This window comes from Lathamus discolor, chromosome 12 (genome assembly GCF_037157495.1).
Source record: "Lathamus discolor isolate bLatDis1 chromosome 12, bLatDis1.hap1, whole genome shotgun sequence".
NCBI classification, from domain to species: Eukaryota; Metazoa; Chordata; class Aves; order Psittaciformes; family Psittacidae; genus Lathamus; species Lathamus discolor.
The window spans coordinates 1,299,038-1,326,139 of record NC_088895.1 but is presented as its reverse complement, the minus strand read 5'-3'; the positions used below and the strand labels follow the sequence as shown (position 1 = coordinate 1,326,139).

The 27,102-nt window shown below is 58.9% G+C and overlaps 3 protein-coding genes across 9 annotated transcripts; 1 reads left to right on the top strand and 2 right to left on the bottom strand.

The window, feature by feature from the left end:
- Positions 1-879: 879 nt before the first annotated feature.
- On the bottom strand, positions 880-15,291 carry SF3A1 (splicing factor 3a subunit 1). Its single transcript, XM_065692578.1, has 16 exons — positions 15,100-15,291; positions 13,206-13,318; positions 11,303-11,507; positions 10,277-10,534; positions 9,555-9,629; positions 8,904-9,054; positions 7,599-7,792; positions 6,868-6,985; positions 6,591-6,776; positions 6,134-6,255; positions 5,706-5,948; positions 4,434-4,644; positions 3,536-3,690; positions 2,774-2,875; positions 2,493-2,564; positions 880-1,514 (listed from the first exon to the last, which is right to left on the bottom strand). The coding sequence occupies exons 1-16, from the start codon at positions 15,163-15,165 to the stop codon at positions 1,413-1,415; spliced, it is 2,373 nt and encodes a 790-aa protein (XP_065548650.1). The 5' UTR covers positions 15,166-15,291; the 3' UTR covers positions 880-1,412.
- Positions 15,292-15,653: 362 nt separating this feature from the next.
- Positions 15,654-21,686, top strand: CCDC157 (coiled-coil domain containing 157). 6 transcript variants are annotated; one of them, XM_065692166.1, is made up of 10 exons: positions 15,654-16,065; positions 17,300-17,471; positions 18,068-18,752; positions 18,835-18,912; positions 19,218-19,408; positions 19,519-19,674; positions 20,173-20,341; positions 20,651-20,790; positions 21,253-21,323; positions 21,401-21,686. In XM_065692166.1, the coding sequence occupies exons 1-10, from the start codon at positions 15,818-15,820 to the stop codon at positions 21,657-21,659; spliced, it is 2,169 nt and encodes a 722-aa protein (XP_065548238.1). In that variant the 5' UTR covers positions 15,654-15,817; the 3' UTR covers positions 21,660-21,686. The 6 variants fall into 6 exon arrangements, with proteins under 6 accessions (XP_065548238.1, XP_065548240.1, XP_065548237.1 ...); XM_065692168.1 differs by having other exon boundaries at positions 18,065-18,752; positions 19,528-19,674; XM_065692165.1 differs by having other exon boundaries at positions 18,065-18,752.
- A 263-nt stretch (positions 21,687-21,949) lies between these two features.
- Positions 21,950-26,487, bottom strand: RNF215 (ring finger protein 215). 2 transcript variants are annotated; one of them, XM_065692173.1, is made up of 11 exons: positions 26,453-26,487; positions 25,406-25,793; positions 25,046-25,174; positions 24,770-24,841; positions 24,606-24,691; positions 24,123-24,177; positions 23,883-23,987; positions 23,045-23,161; positions 22,832-22,969; positions 22,619-22,721; positions 21,950-22,524 (listed from the first exon to the last, which is right to left on the bottom strand). In XM_065692173.1, exons 1-11 carry the CDS (start codon positions 26,470-26,472, stop codon positions 22,502-22,504), a joined length of 1,236 nt encoding a protein of 411 aa, XP_065548245.1. In that variant the 5' UTR covers positions 26,473-26,487; the 3' UTR covers positions 21,950-22,501. The 2 variants fall into 2 exon arrangements, with proteins under 2 accessions (XP_065548245.1, XP_065548244.1); XM_065692172.1 differs by lacking the exon at positions 21,950-22,524 and having other exon boundaries at positions 22,575-22,721.
- Positions 26,488-27,102: the final 615 nt, after the last annotated feature.

The window sequence follows — 27,102 nt, the reverse complement described above, 5'->3', positions numbered from 1 at the left end:
CATCTCTCACCCCTGAGCAAGGCAATGAGGATGTTGCAGTAGTGCCTGACCACCACTAAGAATAATAATAAATCCGTGGGTTTGGATTATCCCAAGAGGAGAAGAGAGGCACCCACACCACAGACAACAGCCGCTCCTGCAGTACCTGTCCATTAACCTGTGTGCCTGCAGCACAGCTCTGATGGAAGCACAGAACAGGATCTCCACAAGCCCAAGGAGGCAGCTGCACAACATGAAGCACAAACCCCCTTTTCCAATCAAACTCTAAATTCAGAACAGTCTTTCTGCCCACACACACAGACAGCAGCATTTGTGTGCATTATGTTTACACCTAAAGTATAAATCACAGCATCACAGAAAGAGAGTGCCAGAGCCTCAGCACCCTCACAGGGAAGAGCTTCTGCCTAAGAGCTCAGCTCAGTCTCCCCTCTGGCAGGTTCAAGCCATTCCCCTGGGCCTGTCCCTACAGGCCCTTGTCCCAAGCCCCTCTCCAGGTTTCCTGCAGCCCCTTCAGGCACTGGAGCTGCTCTCAGGTCCTCCCTTCAGGAGCCTTCTCTTGTCCAGGCTGCCCCAGCCCAGCTCTCTCAGCCTGGCTCCAGAGCAGAGCTGCTCCAGCCCTCGCAGCATCCCCATGGCCTCCTCTGGCCTTGCTCCAACAGCTCCAGGTCCCATTTGTGCTTTACACTGAGGAGCAACTCTGGATCACCAGGGGAATTTTAACCAAACCCCTGTCCTGCAGCCTTTCCTGGAAAACACAAGGATTTCCTGCAGTAAGTGACAAACCCCAGTGTACATCCCTGCAGCCCCTTCAAGTGCTCTGAAGCCAGGCACAGCTCCATCCATGTCATCAAACCCCGAGGCACCACATCACCACAGACGCCTGCACCAAAAGGTGTTTATTAAAACAAAGTGGAGGCTCTACAGAAGCAGCACGAAGCTGTTTAACACACACAGACCCAAACACTCCTGCTCAGGGAGGGTAAGTTTCCAAGTCAGGGTTAATCTGAGAGGCTCTTGCAGAGGGATCCAAGACAGGGAAAGAACAAGGGGCTTGGCAACTGTGTTGAGAAGGAAGAAGCAGTCAGGAAAAGGTGAAGTGAAGCAGCAAGCAGCACTCTGACAGATGATGGTCAGTGTAAACCCCTCAAAGATGGATGTACTGAGCTGGGCACCATCTCAATGTTGCTTCTAGAGGGAATGCAAGCAAACCATGAAACCCTAAAAGACCAAGTCAGTCCATTTACACATTTCAGGGCTCTATTAACTTCCCCTCTCCCCCAGACACAGGGTTCAGCATCTGTCTCATCAAATTAAGAGCAGTGGGAATAGCCCCTAAAAGGCTGGAAGACTCAAAGGGTTGGGATTATACAAGTGGTAACACAGCCACTTTATGCCTCTGGGCTCCACGGCTCCTATTTCTTTCTGCCTCCTCTCTCTTTGAGGGCCAGGTGGATGAGGGAGCCACTGGTCATGTTGTAATAGGCCAGAGAGTTCGAGTCCTTGATGAAGATGCCCTGAGGAGAGGAGAAAAAAAAAAAAAAAACAGTCAAAGAAGAACTCTTAAACGCTGCCTTCCCACAAAAGCCCAGAGCCAAAGCCCACCCGGCCATGGTGACAGGACAGGGGGTGACAGAACAATGCAGGCGTTGGAAAAACCAGGACAGATCCCAGTGTCTTGGAAGAGGGGCACTGGAGGAGTGGAGAAGAGGGGATGCAGGAAGTGACAATACACACCAGATAGCTTCACACACACACACACACACACACACACAGAGCCACCACCACAAGTGAAGTTATGTAGATGCACAGAATCCCAGTCTGGTTTGGGTTGAAGGGACCTTAAAGCTCCTCCAGTTCCAACCCCTGCCACAGGCAGGGACCCCTTCCACTAGAGCAGCTTGCTCCAAGCCCGTGTCCAGCCTGGTCTTGAATGCTTCCAAGCTTCCTTTCTCACCAAGGGTTAACACATCTGCCCACAGATGAACTCCCAAGCGTACAAAGTTCAGTGCTCAGGCAGCAGGTTGTGCCTGTGCATGACTGGAAACGAGACCCCCCTTGCAGCTCTGTGTCCAGCTCTGGGGCAACAACACAAGAGGGACATGGAGCTGTTGGAGCGAGGCCAGAGGGGGCCTTCGCAGGACTTCCAAGTTACTCTCATCCACCTTCCCAAGCACATACAACAGAGGAGACTGACACACTGAAGTGTCAACCTCCCCCAGTAAAAGAAGAGGCTGACTTTAGAGAAAGCCACCAAGCCCAGAGGACTCATCAGCTGCAGCAACAACTCAACAGTCCACTGATGCCACCTATCCAAAGGTAGTCCTGTTGTCCTGCTGTGCAGTTCTGTAGTTGAAGGTGCTGCACAGCCAGGAACATCATTCCCTCTGCTCCCTGCAGCACCCCAGTAGATGCATTACCAACTTCTGGTACAAGTCAGTTCGTGTGTTAGAAAGCACTGCATAATAAGCAGCATTCCAAGGGCTTCAACCCACCTCATACTGCAGCTTCTGCTTCCCAGCCGGCATCCCTGTGGCCTCGTGGATCTTCACCTTTATAACAGACACCTGGGGAGAAGCAAAGAGCTTGTTCAGGGGGCTTTCCCTGTTGTATGGCTGTACCCGCTGCTCCCCACACACCCCCCCTCACAGGAGGATACAGCCTGGGGAGCATCCCGAGGTTTACAGCTCCCAGCATCAGGTCAGCTGCTGCTCCCCAAGGGAAGAGGCTCAGAGCGCAGGGAGGAAGGGGGCAGCCAGGTCCATGCGCTACATGCCTGGTCCGAGAGGGGCAGGGTGAACACCAGCACTTGGCCATTCAGCTTCCATTCCGTCTTGTCCTGCATGTTGGGAACCTGGACTTTGACCGTGACCGGACCCTGGAGGAAACACAGATAATGTCTCAAGGGGAGGAGGCTCCGCACTGTGATAACCGAGTGCCAGGCACAGTGTTTGCTCCCAAGACCAGGCACTATCTTCAGCTCTCAGTAAACACAAGCCTTAATGATGGGAAAAAGCCTTCACTGCTCCCAAAACAAAGCATTCAGCTGGATTTCTCTCATGCCTCCCTCTGCTCAGGCACCACAGGCACTCACAGCCCTCCTGAAGGACTCAGGACAGCACATGCTGATGGCAAACCTCAGAAGGTTCAGTATAACACCCAGTCCGTGTTGTTATGGAATACTCACATCACCACGGTCATGCTGACACTGAGATATCGAATCTCCTTCCACCTCCAGCTCAGCAGTTCTTAAAGCCTTATTAGCACCTTTAGCTCTTCTTTGCATTACCATAAACCCACCTCTCCCTGCCCTCAAGTGCAGAAGGGCACCATCCCCACACCCTGCTGGAGTGCTGTATCATTCTTCTCAGCAAGGCACACAGCAGTTTGGGAATGCCAGCACCTCAGGAGGTCACTCCCTTGTGCACACCAGCACCTCTCCATGCAGTGAACTGGCTTCACGTCTCTGTGGGGCTGCAGAGCCCAGGGTGTCAGCACTCTCTGGTGCTTCTCTGTGAGCAGCCATACACACACGTACCTTGTTCCTGCGCAGGAACTCCTCCTCTGGGATGAGGCTGTCCTCACTCTTCAGCTTCTTCGAGACCGGCTCATCCTCCATGGGTGGAGGAGGGTGCACAGGAGGCATCGGTGCCGGGGAGGGAACCGGAGCCACGGGAGGAGCAGGAACAAAGGCTGGAAGGGGGCAGAGGGACACAACGTGCGCACTGAGACACAGCAGGTACCCCTCACATAGAAGCTCTCTGAGCAACCAGCAAGGGCTGAAAATAACCAGGAGCGTGCATGGAGGAAGTTCACACAACCAACAGCAACATGCGAACTTCAAACATCAGAACTTTTATAGAGGGAAACAGGCCAGGAAAAGACAATAAGCAGCCAAAGAGCTTCCTGCAGATGCTGCAGAAGAGCAAAGGCTCCGAGCTGGGCAGACAGCACTGCCAGCACCTCGCTTTAAAGAAGTAAAAAAGAAGGAAAAAGAAGGGGAAAGGGAAGAATGGCCTTTTCCATTGTGGTTTTCAACTCTGAAACACCTAATGCTATGAGGAAAGGAGCCAAGTAACAGCTTTGCCCCGCAGCTGCAGCAGCTTCTGTAAGGAGCTGCAACACCCAGAGAGGTGCTGGCAGATCCTCTTCAGCCCAGGGCCTTTTGGGTGCTTCCCTTTCCCCTGGGCAGGCTCCCAGGGACACAGCCACCAACCAGTGACACCCAATTCACTGTCACGCTGCAGGAGTTTTGAGCCCCGCAGCAGTTGCTGTGAAACAGGTCACACCAAACACCCCCAAACTCTCACTGATGGGGTTTGGGGCCTGCAGTGCCACCTACACCTCTCATCCCAGGCACCAAAGGCGCAGAATGGAGCTCAAGCCCATGCTGACCAGGACTGAGCTGCTGCTGAACAGGCACACAGTGAGCTTACCTGTTGGCACAATCATGGGGGGCGGGCGGGGGCTCATGATGGGGGGAGCAGAGGGGGGCATGGGCACCACGTTGATGCGTGGGGTGTGGATGATGGGTGGCATCGGGGTGGCGATGACAGATCCTGGAGGCAAACGGACCACGGACGTCATCGGGGGCCGAGGCATGACAGGGACTGCAGAAACCACAGCAGCACGCACAGGAGGCGGCATCTGCAGGGAGACAGCATCATTTCATTAGCAGGAACATAGAATCAGAGAATGGGATGGGTTGGAAAGGACCTTAAGATCATCCATTTCCAACCCCCTGCCACAGGCAGGGACCCCTTCCACTGGAACAGCTTGCTCCAAGCCCCTGTGTCCAACCTGGCCTTGAGCACTGCCAGGGATGGGGCAGCCACAGCTTCTCTGGGCACCCTGTGCCAGCACCTCAGCACCCTCACGGGGAAGAGCTTCTGCCTTATATCTAACCTGACCGTCTCCCCTTTCAGTCTGAACCCATCGCCCCTTGTCCTGTCGCTACAGTCCCTGATGGAGAGTCCCTCTCCAGCATCCTTGTAGTCCCCTTCAGACACTGGAAGCTGCTCCGAGGTCTCCAGCAGCTTCTCTTCTGCAGGCTGAACAGCCCCAATGTTCTCAGCCTGGCTCCATACAGGAGGTGCTTCAGCCCCTGCTCATCCTCATGGCCTCCTCTGGCCTTGCTCCAACAGCTCCACATCCTTCTTATGTTGAGGACACCAGAAGTGCACACAGAACACGCAGGAATGCTGGGGGCTGTTCCCAATCCTGGCTAAAATAACATGGATTTCTGCAGGCCTAAGGCTTGCAGGGAACCTCAGGCCCAGGCTCAGGAGCCTCATTAACAAACGAGATGGTTCTTCCTTCCCTCACCACCCTGGGTGCCACTCTCAGACAGCAGAACCCCTGGGGCAGGGAGTCACCCGGAGAAGCTCTTACCTGCAGCTCCTTTGGTTCTGCATCCTGCCTGTTTACACCCAAGACAGGCCCCCACCCTCCCAGTGTCAGCCACGCTCTCTGCCTCTGAGACTTCACCACCTCTTTCCCTGCCCAGCTGCTCACATCTTTCTGATGCCTCTAAGGACAATCCACTCCACCCGAGTCTTGTTTTCCATTTTTAACAGCAAGTTCAACATTCTGATGTTTCCAAATGAATCTTAAACTGCCCCTAGGCCTGTTTATAACCTGCTGTTATAACCCTTAACCTTCAACAGGACTCCCTTCTAACTGTGGCCTTTGGAAGCCCAAACACTCACTGTGGGGGGACGAGGCACGGATGTGATGGGCTGAGCACTAGCAGGGGGATTTGATGCTGATGAAGGAGGAGGTGGCTGGGGTATCTCATTGGGTTTGCTGGGCCCAATCTTCTCCTTGCTGTCATCTTCTGGCACCAGTCCCTTGGCCTTATGGATTGCTTCAATCTGCTCTTGGAGGGTGATATTGGCCTGAGCAGCCTGTTGTGTGCGGGCCATGCTGCCCGAGTGGCCATCCCAGGTCACCTGAGAGGATAAAATACATCAGAATAAGCCTAACCCCAGCCTGTCCAGACTGCAACGTGAGCTGCAAAGACATCAAGGGAGCAGTCTGACAGCAAGAACAGAGGCAGGAAGACTTGTGTGTCACTGAGCATACAGAATAGTACAGGAACCTGCTAAAACCAAACCAACACTAATGTCCACTCTACCTTTTCCTCTGGTTTCTGGATTTCCTCTTCACCAATCTTTTTACCAATGGCAGTTTCTTCTACACCAAAGATATCAGTACGGCGCTCTGCCAGCTGCTTCAGGCTGCTTTCAATGTCCAAACCTGGAAGCAGCAAGAGAAGTTCTTATCTCAAGTGACAGAATCAAATGTGACCAAGCTTCTGCCAATGATCTTTACGGTACCTGATGGCAGTCTCTCTAGGAGACTGCAACTGCTGCTCAGCAGCAGCCTATGCTCTTTGCCTTTAACTTCACAGAAAGGCTTTGATGTACTAAAGATAAATGTAGCCACATAATAAGCATGCTGAGAACAGCAGAAAGCCACATTTAAGATGGGTCTTATCAGAGATTGCTGGGGGAGAGATGGGGTGTGCTAGGAGTTCACAGAACTCATCCAGGAGCTGGGGTTTGCAAACCACAGCTCTCCCTGAAGCTGACCTGGGGCATAGACCTCATCATCACTCTGCTTTTCCCGGATGGAGCGGTCACGCTGCTCCAGCCACCGAGGATCCAGGAGTCCAATCCTCATGTGCTCCTGCATTTTACTGGCAGGAATCTTCTCTCCAGTGATGGGGGAAACAAGATACTCGTCTGGAGCCGGGGCAGGTGGTAACGGCTTTGAAGCTGGAAAAGAAGAGCACAGCGTTGAAGCAGCCTGGAAACAAATGCTTTTGTGGTCAGTGAGGGAGAACTGATCCCCACCAGCCTGACTTACCTTTGGGATCGTAATCCTTCCTCACAATGACCTGGTCTGGTGTGGGAGGAAGAGGCGGTGGCATCGGGGTTTCTGGAGGAGGAGGAACCTTCTGACCTTCATCTTCATCATCTGAGCCCTTATTTAAACCAAACCCAAAAATGACAACCAAGTTCCAGCAGGCAAATACCCACAGACAACATTTGGGAAAGGCATAAACATCCTGTGCAGCGCTGGAAGAGCTGATGCTGCAGCTGCAAAGAGACAGAGCTTCTCTGCCTCTGACACCCACAGTGGTTCCTCTGGATAAATCCCAGTTCAGCAGACCCAGAAGAGGAAGCAAGAACCCCTCAGCTTCCACATTAAAGAGCAGAGTAAGCAGGGGCTTATGGTTAACCCTGCTCTTGTTCCTTGTGACCACAAAACAGCTTAAACAGTGGGTGGAGGAAGAATCTAAAATGAGTCATCTTTCAGCATTCCAGACTCTGCAGAGCGTGGCCCAAAGGCCTGCTCACAGGAAGATAAAATCCACACCATGAGGTGACAGCACCACTGCATTTCTCTCTTGGAGAAACTATATTGTCCATGGAAACATCAGAAGTAGCTTATTCCAACAGAAACGGGTTGGTTTGAAGTTCCATCAGAAAGAAATTTCATTTCCTCAAGGAACTGAGGAACTTCTTACAGTGAAAATGCACCAAGGAGCACACACACTTCATGGGATGAAAGTAATGGGTCTGTTGGGTAGTTACCTCATCCATATCCTGCACTTGTGTGTCTTGATCCAGCTGGGCTGGGGGCTCATCTGTTTTCTCTTGCTTTTCATCTTCCTCATCTGACTCCACCTCCATCTCCACCTCCTCGCTTTCCCCAAACTTCTCATAACGCTCCTGGATCAGGATCCGAGCTCCCAGCTCTTCTGGAGTGGTGGGAGGAGGGAAATTCCCTACAACGCAGAAAACAGAGCTCCTGTTTCCCTATCCCACTTCACTGCTCCATGCACAGACAAGTACGAACCTCCTGAATGAAAAGCAGTTTCTTTATGCAGCAGTGGCATCAAGTATCTCCTTGAAGCTGAGGTATATAAAAGGGAAAGGATGGAGCCTATCCAGACCAACATCAGCATGACACATGAAGATGAAGGGACTTATAGGTAGAACTTAAGAAGTACTTAGGAAGAGAAGGCTCTGAGGAGACCTTAGAGCAGCTCCAGTGTCTAAAGGGGCCACAAGAAACCCAGGAGAGGGGCTTTGGACAAGGGCCTGTAGGGCCAGGCCAAGGGGAAGGGAGACCCCCCTGCAGCCGTGATCCAGCTCTGGGGCAGCAGCACAGGAGGGACGTGGCTGCTGGAGCGAGGGCAGAGGAGGCCATGGGGATGCTGCGAGGGCTGGAGCAGCTCTGCTCTGGAGCCAGGCTGAGAGAGCTGGGCTGGGGCAGCCTGGACAAGAGAAGGCTCCTGAAGGGGAGACCTGAGAGCAGCTCCAGTGCCTAAAGGGGCTGCAGGAAACCTGGAGAGGGGCTTGGGACAAGGGCCTGTAGGGACAGGCCAAGGGGAATGGCTTGAACCTGCCCGAGGGGAGACTGAGCTGACCTCTTAGGCAGAAGCTCTTCCCTGGGAGGGTGCTGAGGCGCTGGCACAGGGTGCCCAGAGAAGCTGTGGCTGCCCCATCCCTGGCAGTGCTCAAGGCCAGGTTGGACACAGGGGCTTGGAGCAAGCTGCTCCAGTGGAAGGGGTCCCTGCCCGTGGCAGGGGGTTGTAATTGAAGGACCTTTAAGGTCCCTTAAAACCAGGCTGGGATTCCCTGACAGGTGAAAATGCTGCCAGAAAGTGCAACAAGTTCTGCTGTCCTGGTGGAAATGGCAAAGTGGACACTAGTGCAGTCCTGGACCTAGTTCAAGGGGAACATTACTGACTGCAGAGACAGCCCCAGCCCTGGTGTTACTGGAAGGCTTTCCCCACATCTGTAAACCCCAAAATCTGCCTAAACCCAGCACTTCAGGACACAGCGCCTGCTCAAAGAGAGCAGAGCTTCATAGAGGTCACAGTGCTTCAGTACCTTGCTCACTGGGCTGAAAGTCAACTGTTTCCACCACCACAAAGTCATGCCAGTCGATCTGGGCATAAGCCACGCGCTCCTTTTCTTTCTCCTCCTCTTCCTTCTTTCTCTCTCGCTCCTGGAACTTTGCCCACTCCACTCTGTAATACACCTGCACAAGCAAAGCACGCACCAAATGTCAGACAAGAGACACAACACAGTCACCTCTATAGCACCTAGAGGCTCGCACTACCAACCCCTTCAGGACAGTTACACAGGCAGTATTCCAGAGGCCTGGCACGAGAAAGAACAGTTACAACCCTGTAATTCCACCTTTCCGAAGGAAAAGCCTCACTGTCAAGAAGACAGAAGTCGAAGTAATAAAGAACAACCTGGAAGGACTCCAAGTGACTGAGGGGTCACAGTGAAGTTGTCTGAGAGTGAAACATTCTGCTCTAAAAAGCTTCATGCAGTTCCTAAGCCTCTGCTGCCACCCCTGGCACCAATGGTAGCCAGTAAGGCAACTGCAGTGCCCTGTGTTCGAGTGGCTGCAGAGGAAACACCCATTTTATTGCCTGTATATTTGTTTTTGCTGCCAATAAACCAGAAACACACGAAGGTGAAACATTCAAAACGTCAGTGAAATGCTTCTGTACATTTCCCAGGCATTACCTGATCAAGGACTTCCTTGGGATTTTCAGCCTCCTTCTTGAGTTTGAGGAGCAAACCTTTGGGCGGGATCAGGATCTGAAACACATGACACAGGACAGTTGGTGACAATTCTTTTTGCCAGAGCCTCTTTAAAAGCAATTATTCTCTTTTCTCACACCAGCAGATCCCTGGCGCTACATTCCAGTAATTCTACTGCAACCCTCTTATTACCTATCCCTCCTGCTTGCACTTGAAAATACTCCCTCCTGGCTTTCCAACTACGCTCTATACTTAAAAACCTTATATTTCAGTAGTGGCTGGTATTTCAGCTCTTATATTTCAGTAGTGGCTGGTACATTTAACAGCCCACTGTGTTCAGCACCACACACTGCCAACAATACGAGATATCCACTCTACTTACAGTGGGATTTAAAGGACAGACCCATAGAATCCCAGCCTGGTTTGGGTTGGAAGGGACCTTAAAGCTCCTCCAGTTCCAACCCCTGCCATGGACAGGGACCCCTTCCACTGGAGCAGCTTGCTCCAAGCCCCTGTGTCCAACCTGGCCTTGAGCACTGCCAGGGATGGGGCAGCCACAGCTTCTCTGGGCACCCTGTGCCAGCCTCAGCACCCTCATGGACCTACAGATGTTCCCAGTCTGGCTGCTTTGCAGTGCTTCAGTAGCCTCCAGAACCCAGCACTGCTGCTGAGGCTTGAACCTGGTAGGTGAGCTGCCAGGGTACCTTGGTGTACTGCTCCACCAGCTTCGTGAAGTAGTTGAAGAGGCTGTGCTGGGGGCGAAGGAAATCAAACTGGTAATTCCTCTGCTCCTTCTGCATCAGCTGCGTGAGGAACTGCCGCCCATTGCGCGCCACGAACTGTGCCGTCAGCTTCACCACATCCAGGTCGAAGGCGGAGATGGAGGGAGGATCCGCAATGAACTCGAACTCTGGAGGAGGCTCTTTGGGAACCACTGTCTCCTGGATCACCTGGGCCTGCACCTGCAGAGCAGAAGGATACAGCTCAGGCACTGCCATCAGGAAACCATCACCAAACACTTGGAGAACCCCTTTGCTTTCAGCTGTTGTGGGAAAGCAACACCAGAGACGCTGGCAGCTGCAAGGAGGAGGAAAGCTGGTATCAGAGGGTGCATCTGGACATCCGGGTTTGGGCCTACTATGAAAACAAGCATTGCCCCATCAGCTAACAAAGCTGGAAGCTGTCAGGACGTTGCTGTAATCCTGCATGATGGGCAATGCCGCACAGCATGACTGCCGGGTGTGCAATGCATGTGGAAGGCATTCAGCCCTTGTTCCAGCCAGTATGGAAAAGGCACAGCTAGGCAAGACTAGCAACACTCTGCATCCCACATTTTAAGAGGAAGTTGATCCCTCTTGGAAATGGTTCCACAAGACAAGCCCAAACTGAACTCCAAGACTCTAAAGACTTGCCTATGGCAGGAGTCCTAAATCCATCCAATCTGAGTGATCACTGGTGTAGGTACCATGTCAATCAACACACATTTGTCATTAAGAAGGACCAAGCAGAACAATAAGTTGGTTCTTTCCCACCCAACTTTGAGTTCCCAGCAACTGGAGGGTGCCCATCTGCAGCAAACCAAGTCCCAGACACTGAACGTCAAGGGATCACTGCTGGCTTTCTTGCAGATGTGTAACCAGCTCCTTGTGCTCCAGACCTCCTGCTTCACATCAGGCTGTGGGCCACCAGGAAGAAGTCAAGTTCTGTGCCCACGTGAAAGGGACACTTACCTTCTGTGGCAACTGCTGCTGGGCAGTCTGCTGCTGCTGCATCACCTTGGGAATAGCAGCCGAGGGCTCCTGGGCTTTGCCCTCTTTGAACTCACTGACTTTGTGCCGGTAGTAGGCATGGTAGGGATCGTTGGGGTTCAGGAAATTGAATTTAGGGTTGTTTATCTCATTCTGGCGAATTCGAGCTTCAAACTCTGGCCCATTTCTGGGGAGGAAACAGAGGAAGCGTTCAGGTGAACAGGCATCAACTCCCGGGTAAAGGTTTGTTTCTTTTATGGTAAGATGTGTTGATGCATCAGCCCCCCAAAGGACAATTTCCTCTCCTCCATGGACGGAGTTCACCTCTAAGTAACTCGCACCCAACAGCTCCGCACACACAAGTTAAAGGCACTTGTCCTGATTTAGTCTGAACACTTCACAGTGAACGCTTCTCCAGACAGTTCAAAACTCGGCAGTGTTCCACAGCCCCATCTGGCCACGGACAAACAAAAGGCCATTTACTGGATTGACAGTTTATGGGATGCAGTTTACAAGTTACTTCCTGACCAATCTGATCTACTCATGAGCTTTTGGGATCAGTTTCACATGCAGAAAGCTCATATAAGGAAAAAAGAAGCTAAGGAGCAGCCTGTGCAGAGGCTGAGCATGGCAGGGTTGAATTCACGGAGGCCTAAGCTGAGGTACCATCCATGCCTCTCAGCCATGTATTTGGAAGCACTTGAGACAGAGCATGTTTCTCTTCACATCCTCTGGTTACCTCCAAGTCTTGTTTGGACACTCTACCCCTTCCAAAGAGGTCTCTACAATACCAAAGGATAAACAGCCCTTTCCATATCCTCACAGAAAGCCATCGCTCCCTGCAGCACCCAGAGATCAGTTACACAATAAGTGCTTTTGTCCAGAGCAGCAGCGAGTAACTCCCTTGAACCCACAGTGATAAGTGGCCCTTTCCAGTGAGGTGACAGCACAGCGTGCAGCTGCTGGATGCCATGGAGGTTAAGAATGAGCCAGCTGAGGGGTGGCACCTCCTGTGTTATCCACATCCTGCCAGGAGAACCAGGATCGAACCACCTAAGACCTCATGCAGTGACAAGACAGAAATCAGATCACAGAGCTGCTGCGAGGGCCGGAGCAGCTCTGCTCTGGAGCCAGGCTGAGAGAGCTGGGCTGGGGCAGCCTGGACAAGAGAAGGCTCCTGAAGGGGAGACCTGAGAGCAGCTCCAGTGCCTAAAGGGGCTGAGAAACCTGGAGGGGGCTTTGGACAAGGGCCTGTAGGGACAGGCCAAGGGGAATGGCTTGAACCTGCCCGAGGGGAGACTGAGCTGAGCTCTTAGGCAGAAGCTCTTCCCTGGGAGGGTGCTGAGGCGCTGGCACAGGGTGCCCAGAGAAGCTGTGGCTGCCCCATCCCTGGCAGTGCTCAAGGCCAGGTTGGACACAGGGGCTTGGAGCAAGCTGCTCCAGTGGAAGGGGTTGGAACTGGATGAGCTTTAAGTTCCCTTCAGCACAAACCAGGCTGGGATTCTAGGAATGATGCCAGTCAGCAAATGGAAGAAGCCCACGTGAGTCAAATTTATCCAGCTTTTAGACTCCTCCCTACATTTCAGATCCACTCCCACCCACCACTCTGCTGGTATCCACACATCGCAGGAGATCCTGCCGCAGGGGAGGATCAGACATTCACTGGAGGAGCCTCTCTACCCTGGCTCTCAGGGCAGGGTGAGATGGGGCTCACTGAGCTGAGTACGAACAGGGGTGGGATTTAACCAGGGGCTCACCACACGAGTGAGGAGCCTTGCTATAGGACTGGGATATCCTTCAGCTTCCAGAGCTGCACAGCCATTAACACCAAAGAGGAAAAGCAGGAAAATCCCTGGAACTGTGAGCCAACAGCAGTGTACATTACCTGGCTACGAAGCTGGCAGTCTTGTCCACAATATTCCTGACTTCTGGAGGAGGGTAAATAATTCCAACCACAGGCTTGGCTGGGGCTGCTTCCTCTTTTGGCTCCTCTTCTGGCTGTAAGAAAAAACAATATACACACATTTATCTGGTGCTCTGCATAGGAGCAGGCACAGAGCTGAGTCTTGGATTTAGTATGGAATAACATTGGTGACACACTGGTGCCTCCCAGCTCCAGCAACGAGCCAAAGGGAAGAGCAGGGCCACAGGAAAACACCTTTGTGGTGCTTGCAACCAGTGAGGATGCTAAATTCAGACAGCCTCAAATCAAACCTGTGCAATCAAAGCTGAAAACAAGAGAAGGAACTTCAAATACTAGTGAGCAACATGTGTGTACCAGCACCAGGGGCTGAAATGGGCCTGGAGTGCTGGAATCCCTATGGCCAGGTGGTTGATCTCCATTGCTCCCCAACTTCACTGGGAATAACAATCCTAACACAGTTTAACTGCCAGAGGGGAGACCGAGATGAGATATTAGGAAGTTCTTCCCTGTTTTGCATCCCCCTGTTCAGTGACCACCAGGTCAGAATGAGGTATTCCAAGCAAACAGCTCCCGGGGCCACTGCCCTCCTTAGCTCGCAGATCCCGGAGTTCTTCCCAACACAAGGCTCTGGTTTAACAATCCCATCCCACAGACTCCCCTCGGCTGCTCAGGGTGGGTGACAACGTGGCTGCTTGTCCACGGCACTGCAGGGGTCTTGGGAGGAAGGTCAGGCCCCTCCATGCAACCAAAACAAGCGCTCCCAGTGCTCTTCCTATCCCAGCCTTGACCCCACGTAGCTTCAGGAATGCCAAGCAAAGAGGAACACCTTGAGCACTCCATGTGGGAATAACTGAGCACTGCTGTACAGGGTGGGAAGCTTGGAATGCTCGCAGAGGCCTGGGGGACCACAAGGAACTAGAACCTGAATGATCAGCCCTCATTAAAGCAGAGCTCTTCAGCTCAGGGCAGCTGCATCAAAAGCTGCTTCACAGCGAACAGCTCTGCAGGGCATTGCTCTCAGGGTAATTCCATGAGGATCCAAACGACGATCCCAGAACCCTCCCTGCAGACGGCTCTGTCCTCCAGCAGAGCAGCAGCTCTTCGCAGGACACTGATGTTCCTCCCCCTTCCTCACCGAGTGACTTCCACAGGAAAAGCTGTTACAAGAGAGCAGGTCTACGGGAAACGCTTATACCCTTAACAGGGAAGTGTTCACATTCCAGTCAAGCCACTGGCTCTGCACAACCCCCACGGCTTGGAGGCAGAACGAGTCAAATACAACCTTAACAGCGAGCGCCATAAGGAGCTGCAGATCCCATCCCCACTTGCTCTGAACACGCCCTTGAGGAGCAGGATAAGGCAGCACCGCGCTGAGAGCAGTTTCCACTCAAGCACCCCACTGAGCTGCCCGTGGGCACAGGGAAGCCGCTGGATTTTACACGGAGGAGCCACGCTCTTCCTCGTGTGCGTTAGGGTCTGCCACCGGCTCGGGGCCCTGCCCTATGGCACAAGCGCTGACGCTGTGGTGTCAACCACGGCCAGAGCAGCAGCCCCTGCCCACGGGCGCTGAGCTCCCGCCCCGGGACCGCCGGGAAAAGCCTCCTGCTGAGGTGAGCGGGGCCAGGCCGCGAGGCCCAGCGGGGCGGGGATGCGGTCCCTGCGGTGCCTTCCCCCTCCCAGGGCTCACGGCAGGCCCGCAACCACCGCCTGGGTCCGCAGGGGGCCTCGGGCCTACCCCGCAACCACCACGGCGGGTCCGCGCAAGAACCGCGAGCAGCCCCGGCACGACCCGCCCGGCCCCGCCGCGCTCCCAGCCGGGCCTGCCCCTGCCCCGTACCCCCCCCCGGGCTCGCACCGGTTTGCTGTCGGCGGGCGGCGCTGGCTGCGCAGGCGCCATGGCCTGCACGGGCCCCGCGGGCATGGCGCTGAGCCGGAGCGGCGGGACCGGAACGGACGGGACTGGGACCGGCGGCAGCGACCCCGGCGGGCGAAATGGCGGCCTGCTGCTGCGCTGCGCCTGCGCGCCGGAAGTGACGATGCGGCCAACAGAGGGCGCGAAGCGCGGACTAACGGGGGGCTGTGTGGTGGCGGTGGAAGGCGCAATGCGCATGCGTAATAGCAGAGGAGCCCTGGAGCAGATGCGGACCACAGCGAGGGGAGGGGCCTGTGTTGGGGGTGTGGTCTGCGGTGGAGGCGTGGGCCTCAATTGGGTGACAGCTATGGGGGCGTGGCCTGAACTGGGGGCTTGGCTTGTGATTGGATGGTCTGCGCTAGGGGCGGGGCCTGAGGTGGGGCGGTGTTTTGCCTGTGATTGGGTAGTCCGCACCAGGAGGGGGGCGTGGTCTGCGGGGAGCGTGGTCTGTGATTGGTTAGACTGCACCGGGGCGTGGTCTGTAGGGGCCGCGGCCTCCGTTGCCATAGCAGCGGCCGGCGCCTGTGTCGGTCCCGTACAGGCCCCGGTCCGGCCCCGGGACCCCTCCCCGGTTCCCCGGAGCAGCCGAGCCCAGGGGCCCGTTGTGCCGCTCCGGCCCCCGCAGGCTGCCCCCGCCCGGCCCGGAGCAGTGCCGCCCAGCATGGCGCACCTCCTGGGCCACCCGGGCTGCATGGAGAGCCTGCGGGCCGACCTGCGGGACCTGCAGGCCGCCATCGCCGACGTGTCCTCGCGGGCCGGCGCCGTGCGAGCCCCCTCCTGGAAGTTCCCGGATCAGGTCTCGTGTGAGCTGGACGTGGCGGCGCTGCTGGAGCGGTACCGGTACAGCCCCGGCGACCCCGAGGTCAGCCAGCACGGCCACGTGCTGCTGCTGGAGCTGCTCATCGACAGGTACGGCCCGCCGGGTGCCGCGGTGGGGTGCCCGGGCCGTCCGGGGCTCTGCGGCTCTGCTCCGTGATGGGCAGGGTGCTGACACCTCGTGCTCCGCAGCTCTGCGGTTAAACCCCAACTCCTTGCCCTGCACAGAGCTCAAATGCTGCCTGCAAAGGAGCAGAGCGAGCCCTGGCACTGCTCTGCGCAGGGCAATGGGCGGACAGGGGCAGGCTCCTTAAATGCCCCCTGAAACCTTGGAAACCCCTCGGGTACAGCTGGGTCTCCAGGCCAGGGAGGCAAAAGCACCGTTTGCAAGGAGGGTGAAGTAAATACGGCTGCGTTTTACCAGGGGAGCCCTTCCTGCAGAGCTCTTGGGTTGGATATTGGCAGCCATGGGTGATGGATTTCATATGGATGTCTATCGTATGGATGTCATAGGTGGGGAGAGCTGAACTGCAGGCTGACAGCTGCAGGAGGGTTTTTATCCTCCCAAGTACTGCTCAGGGGTGGGTGAGTAAGGCTGAGGTGGGTCACAAGAGAACTGCTGCACCCCCAGAGCATGAGCAGCAGCTCAGGGAGGGGATCCTGCCCCTCTGCTGCACTCTGGGGAGACCCCCCCTGCAGCCCTGATCCAGCTCTGGGGCAGCAGCACAAGAGGGACCTGGAGCTGCTGGAGCAAGGGCAGAGGAGGCCATGGGGATGCTGCGAGGGCTGGAACAGCTCTGCTCTGGAGCCAGGCTGAGAGAGCTGGGCTGGGGCAGCCTGGACAAGAGAAGGCTCCTGAAGGGGAGACCTGAGAGCAGCTCCAGTGCCTAAAGGGGCTGCAGGAAACCTGGAGAGGGGCTTGGGACAAGGGCCTGTAGGGACAGGCCAAGGGGAATGGCTTGAACCTGCCCGAGGGGAGACTGAGCTGAGCTCTTAGGCAGAAGCTCTTCCCTGTGAGGGTGCTGAGGCGCTGGCACAGGGTGCCCAGAGAAGCTGTGGCTGCCCCATCCCTGGCAGTGCTCAAGGCCAGGTTGGACACAGGGGCTTGGAGCAAGCTGCTCCAGTGCAAGGGGTCCCTGCCCATGGCAGGGGTTGGGACTGGAGGAGCTTTAAGGTCCCTTCCAACCCAAACCAGGCTGGAATTCCATGATGTGCACCCTCCTTTCACCAAGCTCCCTTTGTCTGGGGCATGGGAGCAGTGCAACCTCCTGCACCCTTCCAGGCCCCTTTCCCCGTTGCTCTCAGCTGTGCTCTGTTGCTGTCCCAGGCTGCTGCTGCTGCTCCAGACCTTCACAGGTTATGCAGAGGAGCTGCTGAGCGACCGAGCGGTGCCGCTGGCGCGGGCCCTGGCTCCTGGCATGTCTGCAGGGCTGACTGTGAGGAGGTACTGGTGCTGCATGCTCAAACTGGGAGCCTTCTACCAGCAGCTTCTGGCCGAGGTGGGACATGTGGGGGCCCTGACACCCCCCGAGCTGGGCGCAGGCTCACAGAAATGGCTCTTGCAGCCCCCTCCATCACTGGGACTGCTCTGAGGTCCTCCTCTGAGATGCCTGTGAGCACTGACCCATGTGCCAAACCACATCCGTCCCACACTGTCCCCTCCCTCCTCTAACCACCAAACCAGGATTCCGCTCATGGAAAAGCCTCACAGTCATTCCTCTGGCATGGCCAGAGGTGTGACAGAAGGGCCGGCCTCAAGAAGGGGAGCGGGTTTCATTGCTGAGCTCCCTGCTGTGACACCACAGCTCCGCTAAGGCTGGGAAGCTGCCTGGCAGCTGGGAAAATGTAATTCCCCAATTCCCCCTCATCCTGCATCCGGAAGGGGGAAGTAAATTCGTTTTGCCCATTATCCACGTGCTTTGGTGGTGATGGAGCTCTGCTGTCCTCCTGCAAGCTCTGGGCTCACTGCCCCTTGGCTGCACGGGTGCCCTCTCCCCGTGTTTCACTCCTCTGTATCTGGGCTCTTACCGATCATCTGCAGCCAACATGGTTTGATCTGAGCCCTGGTTTTGTTCTGTGCTCTCTCCACCAGAAGAAGGCTTCCAGGAAGGAGAACCCTGCACTGCCCTCCAGTCCCCAGGCTGGGACCCCTGAGAAGGAGCCCCCGAAACACTGCTTGCCCAGTGTTCTGGAGCCAAGATCTTCTCGAGACATTGCCCCATCCAATTCCCTGTGCCTGCCATCGAGTGTGCTCGCACCAGCCAGCGGCACCTCGGGCAGTTCCCTGCCCAGGGCTGCCCACAGCGTCCCCATGCAGCCAACTGGGACATCCCCAGGACCCTGTGCCACCTGCACCAGCATCCAGGGCTGCCTCCACGAGGTGGGCAAAGCCATCACCAGCATCTGCCAGAGCCAGAACATCCCCTCGGCCCTCAGCAGGTTCCAGGAGGTGGTGGGGGACACGACAGGGAGAAGGACCCTCTCTGCTACCGATGTGAGCTACTGGGCCTCGGAGCAGAGCAAGGACCTGTCCCGGATCAGCAAACACCTCCAGATGCTGCTGCAGCAGGTCCAGCCGCTGCGGGCTGAGCTGCAGGAGTCAGAGAAGCAGAAGGAGAAGCTGCAGAGGCAGGTTGAGGACATGGCCTGGCTGCTGCAGGTAGAGAAGGACACCCATGTGCAGCAGCAGAAGGAGGCTCAGCAGAGCCTGGAAGCAAAGAACAAAGAGCATTTAGAGGCTGTAGGCAGGCTGGAGCGGGCCAAGGACAACCTACAGAGAGGTACAGCGGTGTTCCCAGTGTCCCCTCCTTGGTCTGAGGGGCTTGAGGAGCTTTTCATTACTGAAGGCTTGTGCTGCTTTAGGAGCCGCTCTGCTGGAGGAACAAGTCTCCACCTTGAAGGAGGAGCTGGCTGGAAAGCAGGCAGCTGTGCAGGAGCTGGGTAAGGACCCCAGGGGCACACAGCGGCTGTATCCCACCCCCTGCCAGGGCCTGTGGAGGTTGTGGGTCTCTGAGGACACCTTGTCCTGGGGCTTCTCCCACCCAGCCTGCACCAAAGGGCACAGAATCCCAGCCTGGTTTGGGTTGAAGGGACCTTAAAGCTCCTCCAGCTCCAATCCCTGCCACGGGCAGGGACCCCTTCCACTGGAGCAGCTTGCTCCAAGCCCCGTCCAGCCTGGCCTTGAGCACTGCCAGGGATGGGGCATTGACCCATCTTTGGCCAGTGAAGGTGCTGTGTGTCCCCAGAGACCGCCAAGGCCACCTTGCTGGAGGAGATGAGGACCACAATGGTGGCCAGGAGCCAGGTGCTGGCGCTGGAGGAGAAGGTGCAGCTGCTCAGCAGCCAGCAGGAGAGCCTGGGCCAGGAGCTGGGCACCACCACCACGCAGCTGCAGAAGGAGAAGGCCAAAGTGGAGAGCATGGAGAGGCACCAGGAGGTACCAGTCCAGCTTCCCCTTGCCCTGGCAGTGGGCTGAGCCCCTGGGTGCTGTCGCCCAGCACCGTGTGGGTGCAGCAGCAGCCCCGGAGCAGGCTCCTGCCCCTGCAGTCCCTGCAGGCCAAGCAGAGGATGCTGCTGGAGCAGCTCGACAGCCTGGACCAGGAGCGGGAGGAGCTGCAGCTCAGCCTGGGGGAGGCCGAGGAGGACAAGGCCCGACTGCAGGAGGAGCTCCAGGAGGGCCGGGAGCAGCACAGGCAGCAGAAGGTCAGTGCTGGCACCCAGCACCCCCGGGGGCTGCCCTGGGGACCCCTGTGCCTTGGGAGGGTGTCCAGAGCCACCCCCTGCCCCATCCCACATCCATGGGCACAGATTTCCCAGCAGGATGAATGTGGGACAGGGGATGCCATGAGGGCCATCTCCTGGAGATCCCTCAGCCCTCGTGCAGGGAAGTCTCCACTGGGTTTCTCCATGGCCAAGGAGCAGAGGGAAGTGACTGCTCAGGCTGCTCCCGTGTCTCCAGCATGCCTGTTCCTGGATGTGCACTGTCCTTCCTGGCTGGTGCTACTGCTTCCAGCTCACACAGGGACCTTCCAGCTAAATCCCTGCCCACTTCCCACCATCATGAGGCATCCTTACCACCTAAGGAAGGGAGGATGCTTTCCCTGGGGATCCAAGTGCTCCCACAGGGCTCCCCCATGCTGCACCATCCCGCAGTTCAGGAGAGCTCTCTGCAGACCTCAGCACCTCTTTTGTACCACCCAGGAGCTGCTGGACGCGCTGCAGCAGGAGAAGCTGCGCCTGGAACGGGCTGTCTCAGAGCTGCAGGAGAACGCGTCCCGGCTGCAGGAGCAGGCGCGGGAGCTGCAGGAGCGGGAGCGGCTCCTGGTCTTCTTCCCTGAGCTCCACGTCCCCACTGAGGCCCAGTTTGAGAGTAAGGGAGCAGGCTCCTGCCCTCAGGCTGTGCCCAGGCTCACAGGGGATCAGGATTATCTGTACAACACCCTCTGTGCCATTCACAGCCAAGCAGGGCTCAGCACTGCGCGGTGCTAAGCCCATCTTAACACGCTTCCCAGCACAGGAACTGCTGATCCCACCTCCAGGCTGGGAGATAAAGCTGGGCCAGGGCATGGACAGGGCTTTGTTTGCCTGCATGGGTTCAGCCGTGCTGGTGCTGAGGGGGCAGGAGAGCTGCAGCCTGAGCCCGGGCTCACAGCACAAGAATGCTGTGTTTTGGTTGCAGGCACTGGGAGCTTGACCGAGGACATGAAGAGGCAGCTCCAGGCCAACAACATCCGCATCGGGGTGCTGGAGCAGGAGAATGCGCGGCTCAGCGCTGCGCTGGGCAAGGTGAAGGCAGCTGCCCAGGAGGGAGTGCTGAAGGTGAGGATGCACCAGCCAGGGTGAGCTGGTGCCATGAGGAGAGGCTGTGGAGCCCAGCACCACCCCGTGGGCCATGGCGCTGTCCCCATCTTCCGGGGACTGCCCGTGCAGGAAAAGCTCTGGGTAGCAAAAGACCAATCCCAGAACCCCAGCCTGGTTTGGGTTGGAAGGGACCTTAAAGCTCCTCCAGCCCCAACCCCTGCCACGGGCAGGGACCCCTTCCACTGGAGCAGCTTGCTCCAAGCCCCTGTGTCCAACCTGGCCTTGAGCACTGCCAGGGATGGGGCAGCCACAGCTTCTCTGGGCACCCTGTGCCAGCGCCTCAGCACCCTCACAGGGAAGAGCTTCTGCCTAAGAGCTCAGCTCAGACTCCCTCCAGCAGCTCCATGTCCCTCCTCTCCATCAGCCCCACTGGAGCTGAACATGGTGGGGAAGTTTCACTCCTTCTCTTCCGTTCTGCAGCTCATCCCGCAGAGCCAGCTATGGTCCCAGCTCAGCCAGTGCAGCAGGGACGCTGTCAGGCAGGACAAGGGGTGAGTAGGACCCCAGAGGCAGGAGCTGGGGACCTTCCCTCTTTTTCCTCCCCTCTAACTGCTGCCACCACCCACAGGCCACCGAGCAGCCGGGACAGCGCAGGGACACAGGGACGCACAGGGACAAAGGGACACGCAGGGACACTGGGATGCACAGGCAACACCAGGCAGCGAGCGCCCAGCAGCCAGCAGGCAAAGCCGCCCTGGGCAGAGCCCATGCGCAAGGCTGGATGCTGTCCCTTGCTTGTGGCTGAGGGCCTGGTGCTGAGCCCCCCTGAGCCCCGAGGCAGAGCCCGTCCCCTGTCCTCTCCCCACACCGCTGGCCACCGCCGATGAATAAATGCTCCTGAGACTAACACAGAAGTGAAGAGCTCAGCACCCAGCCCCTGCCCTGCCCAAGGGACACTGCCTCATCCTGGGGCCCACTCCTGGCCCACGCTCTTGTGCCTCCCCTGGGACTGGCCAAGCTGCCCGGAAGAGGAAGGCTGGGGCTGAGAGGAGGCTGAGCCCCTCAGCCCGTGGAAGCGGCTCTCCCTGTGCTGCCAGCACCCAGAGGGGCCGGGGACCCCTGAGCAGCCCCGAGAGAGCATTAGGAACCTGGTGAGCTCAACACAACACACAGCAGCCTGTCCTCGCTTCCTGTTTAATAGAGACCAGTGAGTCCCAGCCCCTGCGGCACAGCCGGGGCCGGTGACACAGGCCCCATGTGGGGTCCCTGCAGCCCCTTCATGCCCTCCCTCATAATAAGTTAGTATAAATAAAGCACTGGCCCTGCCCTCGGTGGTGAGGCCCCCAGCAGAGCTGGCACCCCGCAGAGCTGGCACCCAGCACCCCACCATGCAGGGGCCACCCCACCACAGGCACCCGTGAATAGAAAACAAAGAGACCTATAAAAGTGACTATGAGCAGGGAGAGCACAGCCCAGCCTCTGCACCCCCCCCACCCTGCTGCACCCATGGGTGCCCCTATTCCCTTCCCAGCACCCACTCCCCCACCCTCCCCACACTGGAACCCCCCACCCCTCTACTCGTGCTCATTCGGGAGAGCCCGCCAGGATCCTCCTTTGGAGTGTGATGAGCGCTGCGCCCGTGCCAGCAGCGGGTGCTGCTGCCTGAGCACCCCCTGCACTTCCCCGGAGCACCTATGGGTCCGTCCCTGGAGCACAGCCACCAGGCCAGCTAGCTCTCTGGGCAGCAGTTCCCTGCAAGGCAGGAGGATGGAGGGGATGGCACAGGGAGCTGGGGGGCTCTGGTTCCCCCCCAGCCCTCACCCCCGTGGTGGCGGTGGGCTCTCACCCAGGATGTTGCGCTTGCAGAGGGGGCAGGTCTGCTGCAGCAGGAGCCAGGGGTCCACGCAGTCCCGGTGGAACTCGTGGCAGCACGGCAGCACCCGCAGCCACTGCGGGGAGGGACGCGGACGTGAGCGGAGCTGGGCCCCTGCAAGCATCCTGCCAGGGATGGCAGGAGCACAGGCAGCCCCAGAGCGGGCTCCGGGCTCCCAGCGCCCACCTGGCTCTTGTGGAACTGGTCCAAGCACACGGCACAGCTATCGATCTCGCAGGCGCGGCTCCGCAGCGCTTTGCCCGGGTGGTAGCGCCGTGTTTTCAGCGCCGAGAGCCGCCGGTGGATGAGCTGCTTCAGGTCGAGCTGCGGGGACAGCAGAGGGTCAGAGCCAGGCGCCCATCACCCCGGGGAGGAGCAGAGCGTGGAGACATTCCCAACCTCAGCATCCCGCTCCGACGGGTCCTGCCGTGACTGCCGCTGGGCCTGCACGATCACACCGGTGCAGAGGAGCAGGGCGATGAGCAGGATGGTGTTCCAGAGCTGCTGCAGGTACTTCTGCAGGGACAGCACCAGGGAGCGAAACATGGAATCATGGAATGGCTTGTGTTGGAAAGGAACTTAAAGCTCCTCCAGCCCCAACCCCTGCCATGGGCAGGGACCCCTTCCCCTGGAGCAGCTTGCTCCAAGCCCCTGTGTCCAACCTGGCCTTGAGCACTGCCAGGGATGGGGTAGCCACAGCTTCCCTGGGCACCCTGTGCCAGCGCCTCAGCACCCTCACAGGGAAGAGCTTCTGCCTAAGAGCTCAGCTCAGTCTCCCCTCGGGCAGGTTCAAGCCATTCCCCTTGGCCTGTCCCTACAGGCCCTTGTCCCAAGCCCCTCTCCAGGGTTCCTGCAGCCCCTTCAGGCACTGGAGCTGCTCTCAGGTCTCCCCTTCAGGAGCCTTCTCTTCTCCAAGCTGCCCTAGCCCAGCTCTCTCAGCCTGGCTCCAGAGCAGAGCTGCTCCAGCCCTCGCAGCATCCCCATGGCCTCCTCTGGCCTCCCTCCAGCAGCTCCACGTCCCTCTTGTGCTGCTGCCCCAGAGCTGGATCAGGGCTGCAGGGGGGGGTCTCCCCAGAGAGCAGCAGAGGGGCAGGATCCCCTCCCTGAGCTGCTGCTCACGCTCTGGGGGTGCAGCCCCGCACACGGGGGGTTCCCTCCACTCCCATCCCCATCATTGCCACTGCCCCACACCTGTAACCGGTCACAGGAGGAGCCCTCCCCGGTGCCGGCACCATACCTGGACCTGTGAGCTGTTCTCCCCGGTGCAGATGACCCCCTGCCACTCGCCATAGAGGCCCCCTCGGGAGAGGCCGCAGGTTGACCACAGCGTGAGGGTCACTCCCTGCAAGGCAGGAGATGGCACTGCCAGTGCTGGGTGTATGGAGGGGAGGAGGAGCCCATCGGTGGGGGAAGTCCCTGCCCTCCCACTGGGAGAGGGGAGGAAGAGGAGGCAGAGGAGGAAGGCAGACCAACATACCAGGTTCTCCAGCAGCACCGCCTGGTACGTGATCTTGGCTGTCGCTCGGAGCCCCCTGTGAGCAAAAGGCAGGAAGAGTCAATCCCACGGGCACAGCAGGATCCAACTGCAGCACCCCAGCACGGGGAGCATCTCCCCCCATTCCCAGAGACACGGGGGATGTGGGGAACAGAGGAACACCCAGGGGACTGCCCCTGCCCAGCCCTGAGCGACCCCGCACAACTTCTTCCCCCAGTGCCGTGCCTCAGTGTCCCCCCATGACACCACAGCAGCGATCCCCACTGGCCACCTGCAGGAAGGACCGAGGGGTCCCATCACTGCAGTGGTGGGGACGAGCAGTGACAGCACCAGGGGTGCTGGTAACCTGCCATGTGGGCTCCGCACTGCTGAAGCTCGCCCCCAGCCCATGTGCTGCGCATGAGGACCCCCGGGGCGGCCCGGCCAGGCGGGGCGCGGGACACAGCCCCACGGCCCCAGCCATACCGCAGCAGCGCTCCCAGCAGCCTGGTGACGTTGTCCGAGGACTGGATGACGATCACGGGCTTGGCAAGCAGCTGGGACACGTCCAGCTGCAAGCAGAGGGGGAAGCAAGAGCCGTGAGCAGGGCACGAGGGCGGCGCGGGGAGCCGCGGGCGGGACGCCCCTACCTCCCGGATGGCGTTCTGGTTCAGCGCCAGGATGAGCAGGGCCGATGCCCCCAGCACCAGCGCTCGCTTCATCTGCGGGGACAGGACAGGGGCTCGGAGGGCAGCACAGGCAGCGGGCTCCCGCTGCAGGCAGCGCCCGGCGCCGCTCTGCCCCGCTGAAGCACCACACGGGACCCAGGAGAGGCCGAGCCGGGGGCGCTGCCAGGGACCCCCCGACGGCCGGGACCCCGCATGCGACGCGGAGCGGGCACCGGCGGCTGCCCCGTGCGCTCGCACCTTGCTGACGACGGCCGTGGTGAAGGACTCCTCGCGGGCGCCGCGGGGCAGCTCGGCCGGCTCCTCGCCCACCGGCACCACCCCGATCCAGCTGCCGGCAGCGCCCGGCTCGGGCTCCGCGTCCCCCACCTGGGCAGGAGCAGGAGCGCGGCACCAGCCCCGGCAGCCGCGGCACCGCCGGGGCAGCGGCCGCGGTGCACAGGGGGCGACAGGGCCCGTCCCGGCCTCCCCCCATGGCCCCATCCCAGCGGCCCCGTTCCCTGCGCACTGCCCCCGCCCGGCCCCGCTGCCCGGTGCCCCGCTCCCCGCTCCCCAGCTCTGCACCGCCCGCTTCCGCTGTGCCCGGTCCCCGGCGCTCACCAGCAGCAGCCGCCCGCGGATCTCCTCCCGCTCCCGCTCGTCCCCCGCGCCCAGCACGGCACCGCGCAGGGTGTAGGAGCCTCCGGGCCCCGCGGCCGCGCTGCCGGCGCCGTGCCCCGGGCCCGGCCCGGCCACCGCCACCTCCACCCGGGCGGCGGGCGCAGGCCCCGGCCCGGCCCGGCACAGCGCCAGCAGCGGCGCCAGCAGCGCGGCCCGCACCGCCGCCATCGCACCTCCGCGCAGCGCCCCGCAGCGCCCCCTGCCGACGCGGAGGACCGTCGGGGCCGAGCGCCGCCGGGGGGCGCCCGAGAGCGAGACCAGGAGTGGGGCCGGGGCCGGGATAAGGGACGGGGATAACAGGGGCCGGTCTGGGTACGGGGTAAGAGTCCTGGGGTAAACGGGACCAGGGTAAAGGACCGGGATAGGGGCAGGAACCCAGAATGGGGACCGGGAGAGGGAAAAGGACACGGACAGGGACAGGGATACGGATAGGGGCAGGCACCAGGGCTGGAAACTGCCCCATCACTGTCTGGGACTGGGACAGGCACGGGGAGAGGGACAGGGACTGGGATGGGCATCGGGAGAGGGGCAGGGGCAGGGATGGTGCCACGCTGGGGGATGTGGCCCCCATGGCCCCACAGCCCCGCTTCCTTGTGGGGCCCATGAGGACACGTGGGAACACATGAGGACATGTGGGGACACATAAGGACACACGCGCACACATAAGGACACACGCGCACACATGAGGACACACGTGTACACATGAGGACACACGTGTACACATGAGGACACATGTGCACACATGAGCACATATGGGGACACAGGAGGACACGCGTGTACAGGGACACGCACAGCCCCGCACACATGTGGGGCACCCCAAGCCCTGGCCTGGGCTCACCCCAACACCCGAGTACCCCAAACCCCCCTGACACCCGTCCACTGTGCCCGTGCCAGCAGCGCCAGCAGTGCCACCGTGGTGGCCCCACTGCAGCCACGTGCACCCGGCACACGTGCCGGAACAGGATTCCTGGGGGATTATCGGCTGACCGGCCGGGTGCAGGGGCCATGGTGTGGTGCCATTCCCAGTGGGACGGGTCTGGGTGTGTCCTGGTATTCCCGGTGCTCCCAACCGTGTCGTAATGATGGAGGCTTAATCTCAGCACTGGAGCCGGTTTAACCGCACAGCAAAACATCCCCATCGCTTGGCTCTGCTGTAAACAACAGTCCGGAAACCCATCCGGCTCCGGAGCTGGGCCGGGAAAGGTGGTCCCCAATGTGGGATACCCAAAATGGGAGCATGGGGCACTGCTGCCGTGAGCATGGCCCCACGGAGGGGACACACACGTGGGACCTGTGTGGTGGGACACGCGTGGGGTGGGAAGGGAGCTGTGGAGTATCCACGGGTTCATGGGATATGGGTGGCTCCGTGGGGCAGTCACCGCTCAGAGGGATGGAGATGGCTCTGTGGGACGCGCATGGGTCCATGGGGTAGACGCAGCTCCGAGGGACACGCATGGCTCCGTCCATGGGGCCGTGGGTGACACACGGCCCCCTTAGCCCCATCACCCTGTGACCCCCATCCTCTCCATGCCCCTACCCTCGCCTAAGCCCCATAACCCCACGCCCCCCACGCCCCCCATACCCCCTCATACCCCACACCCCTGTACCCCCGCACCACACGCAGACCCCCGCACGCC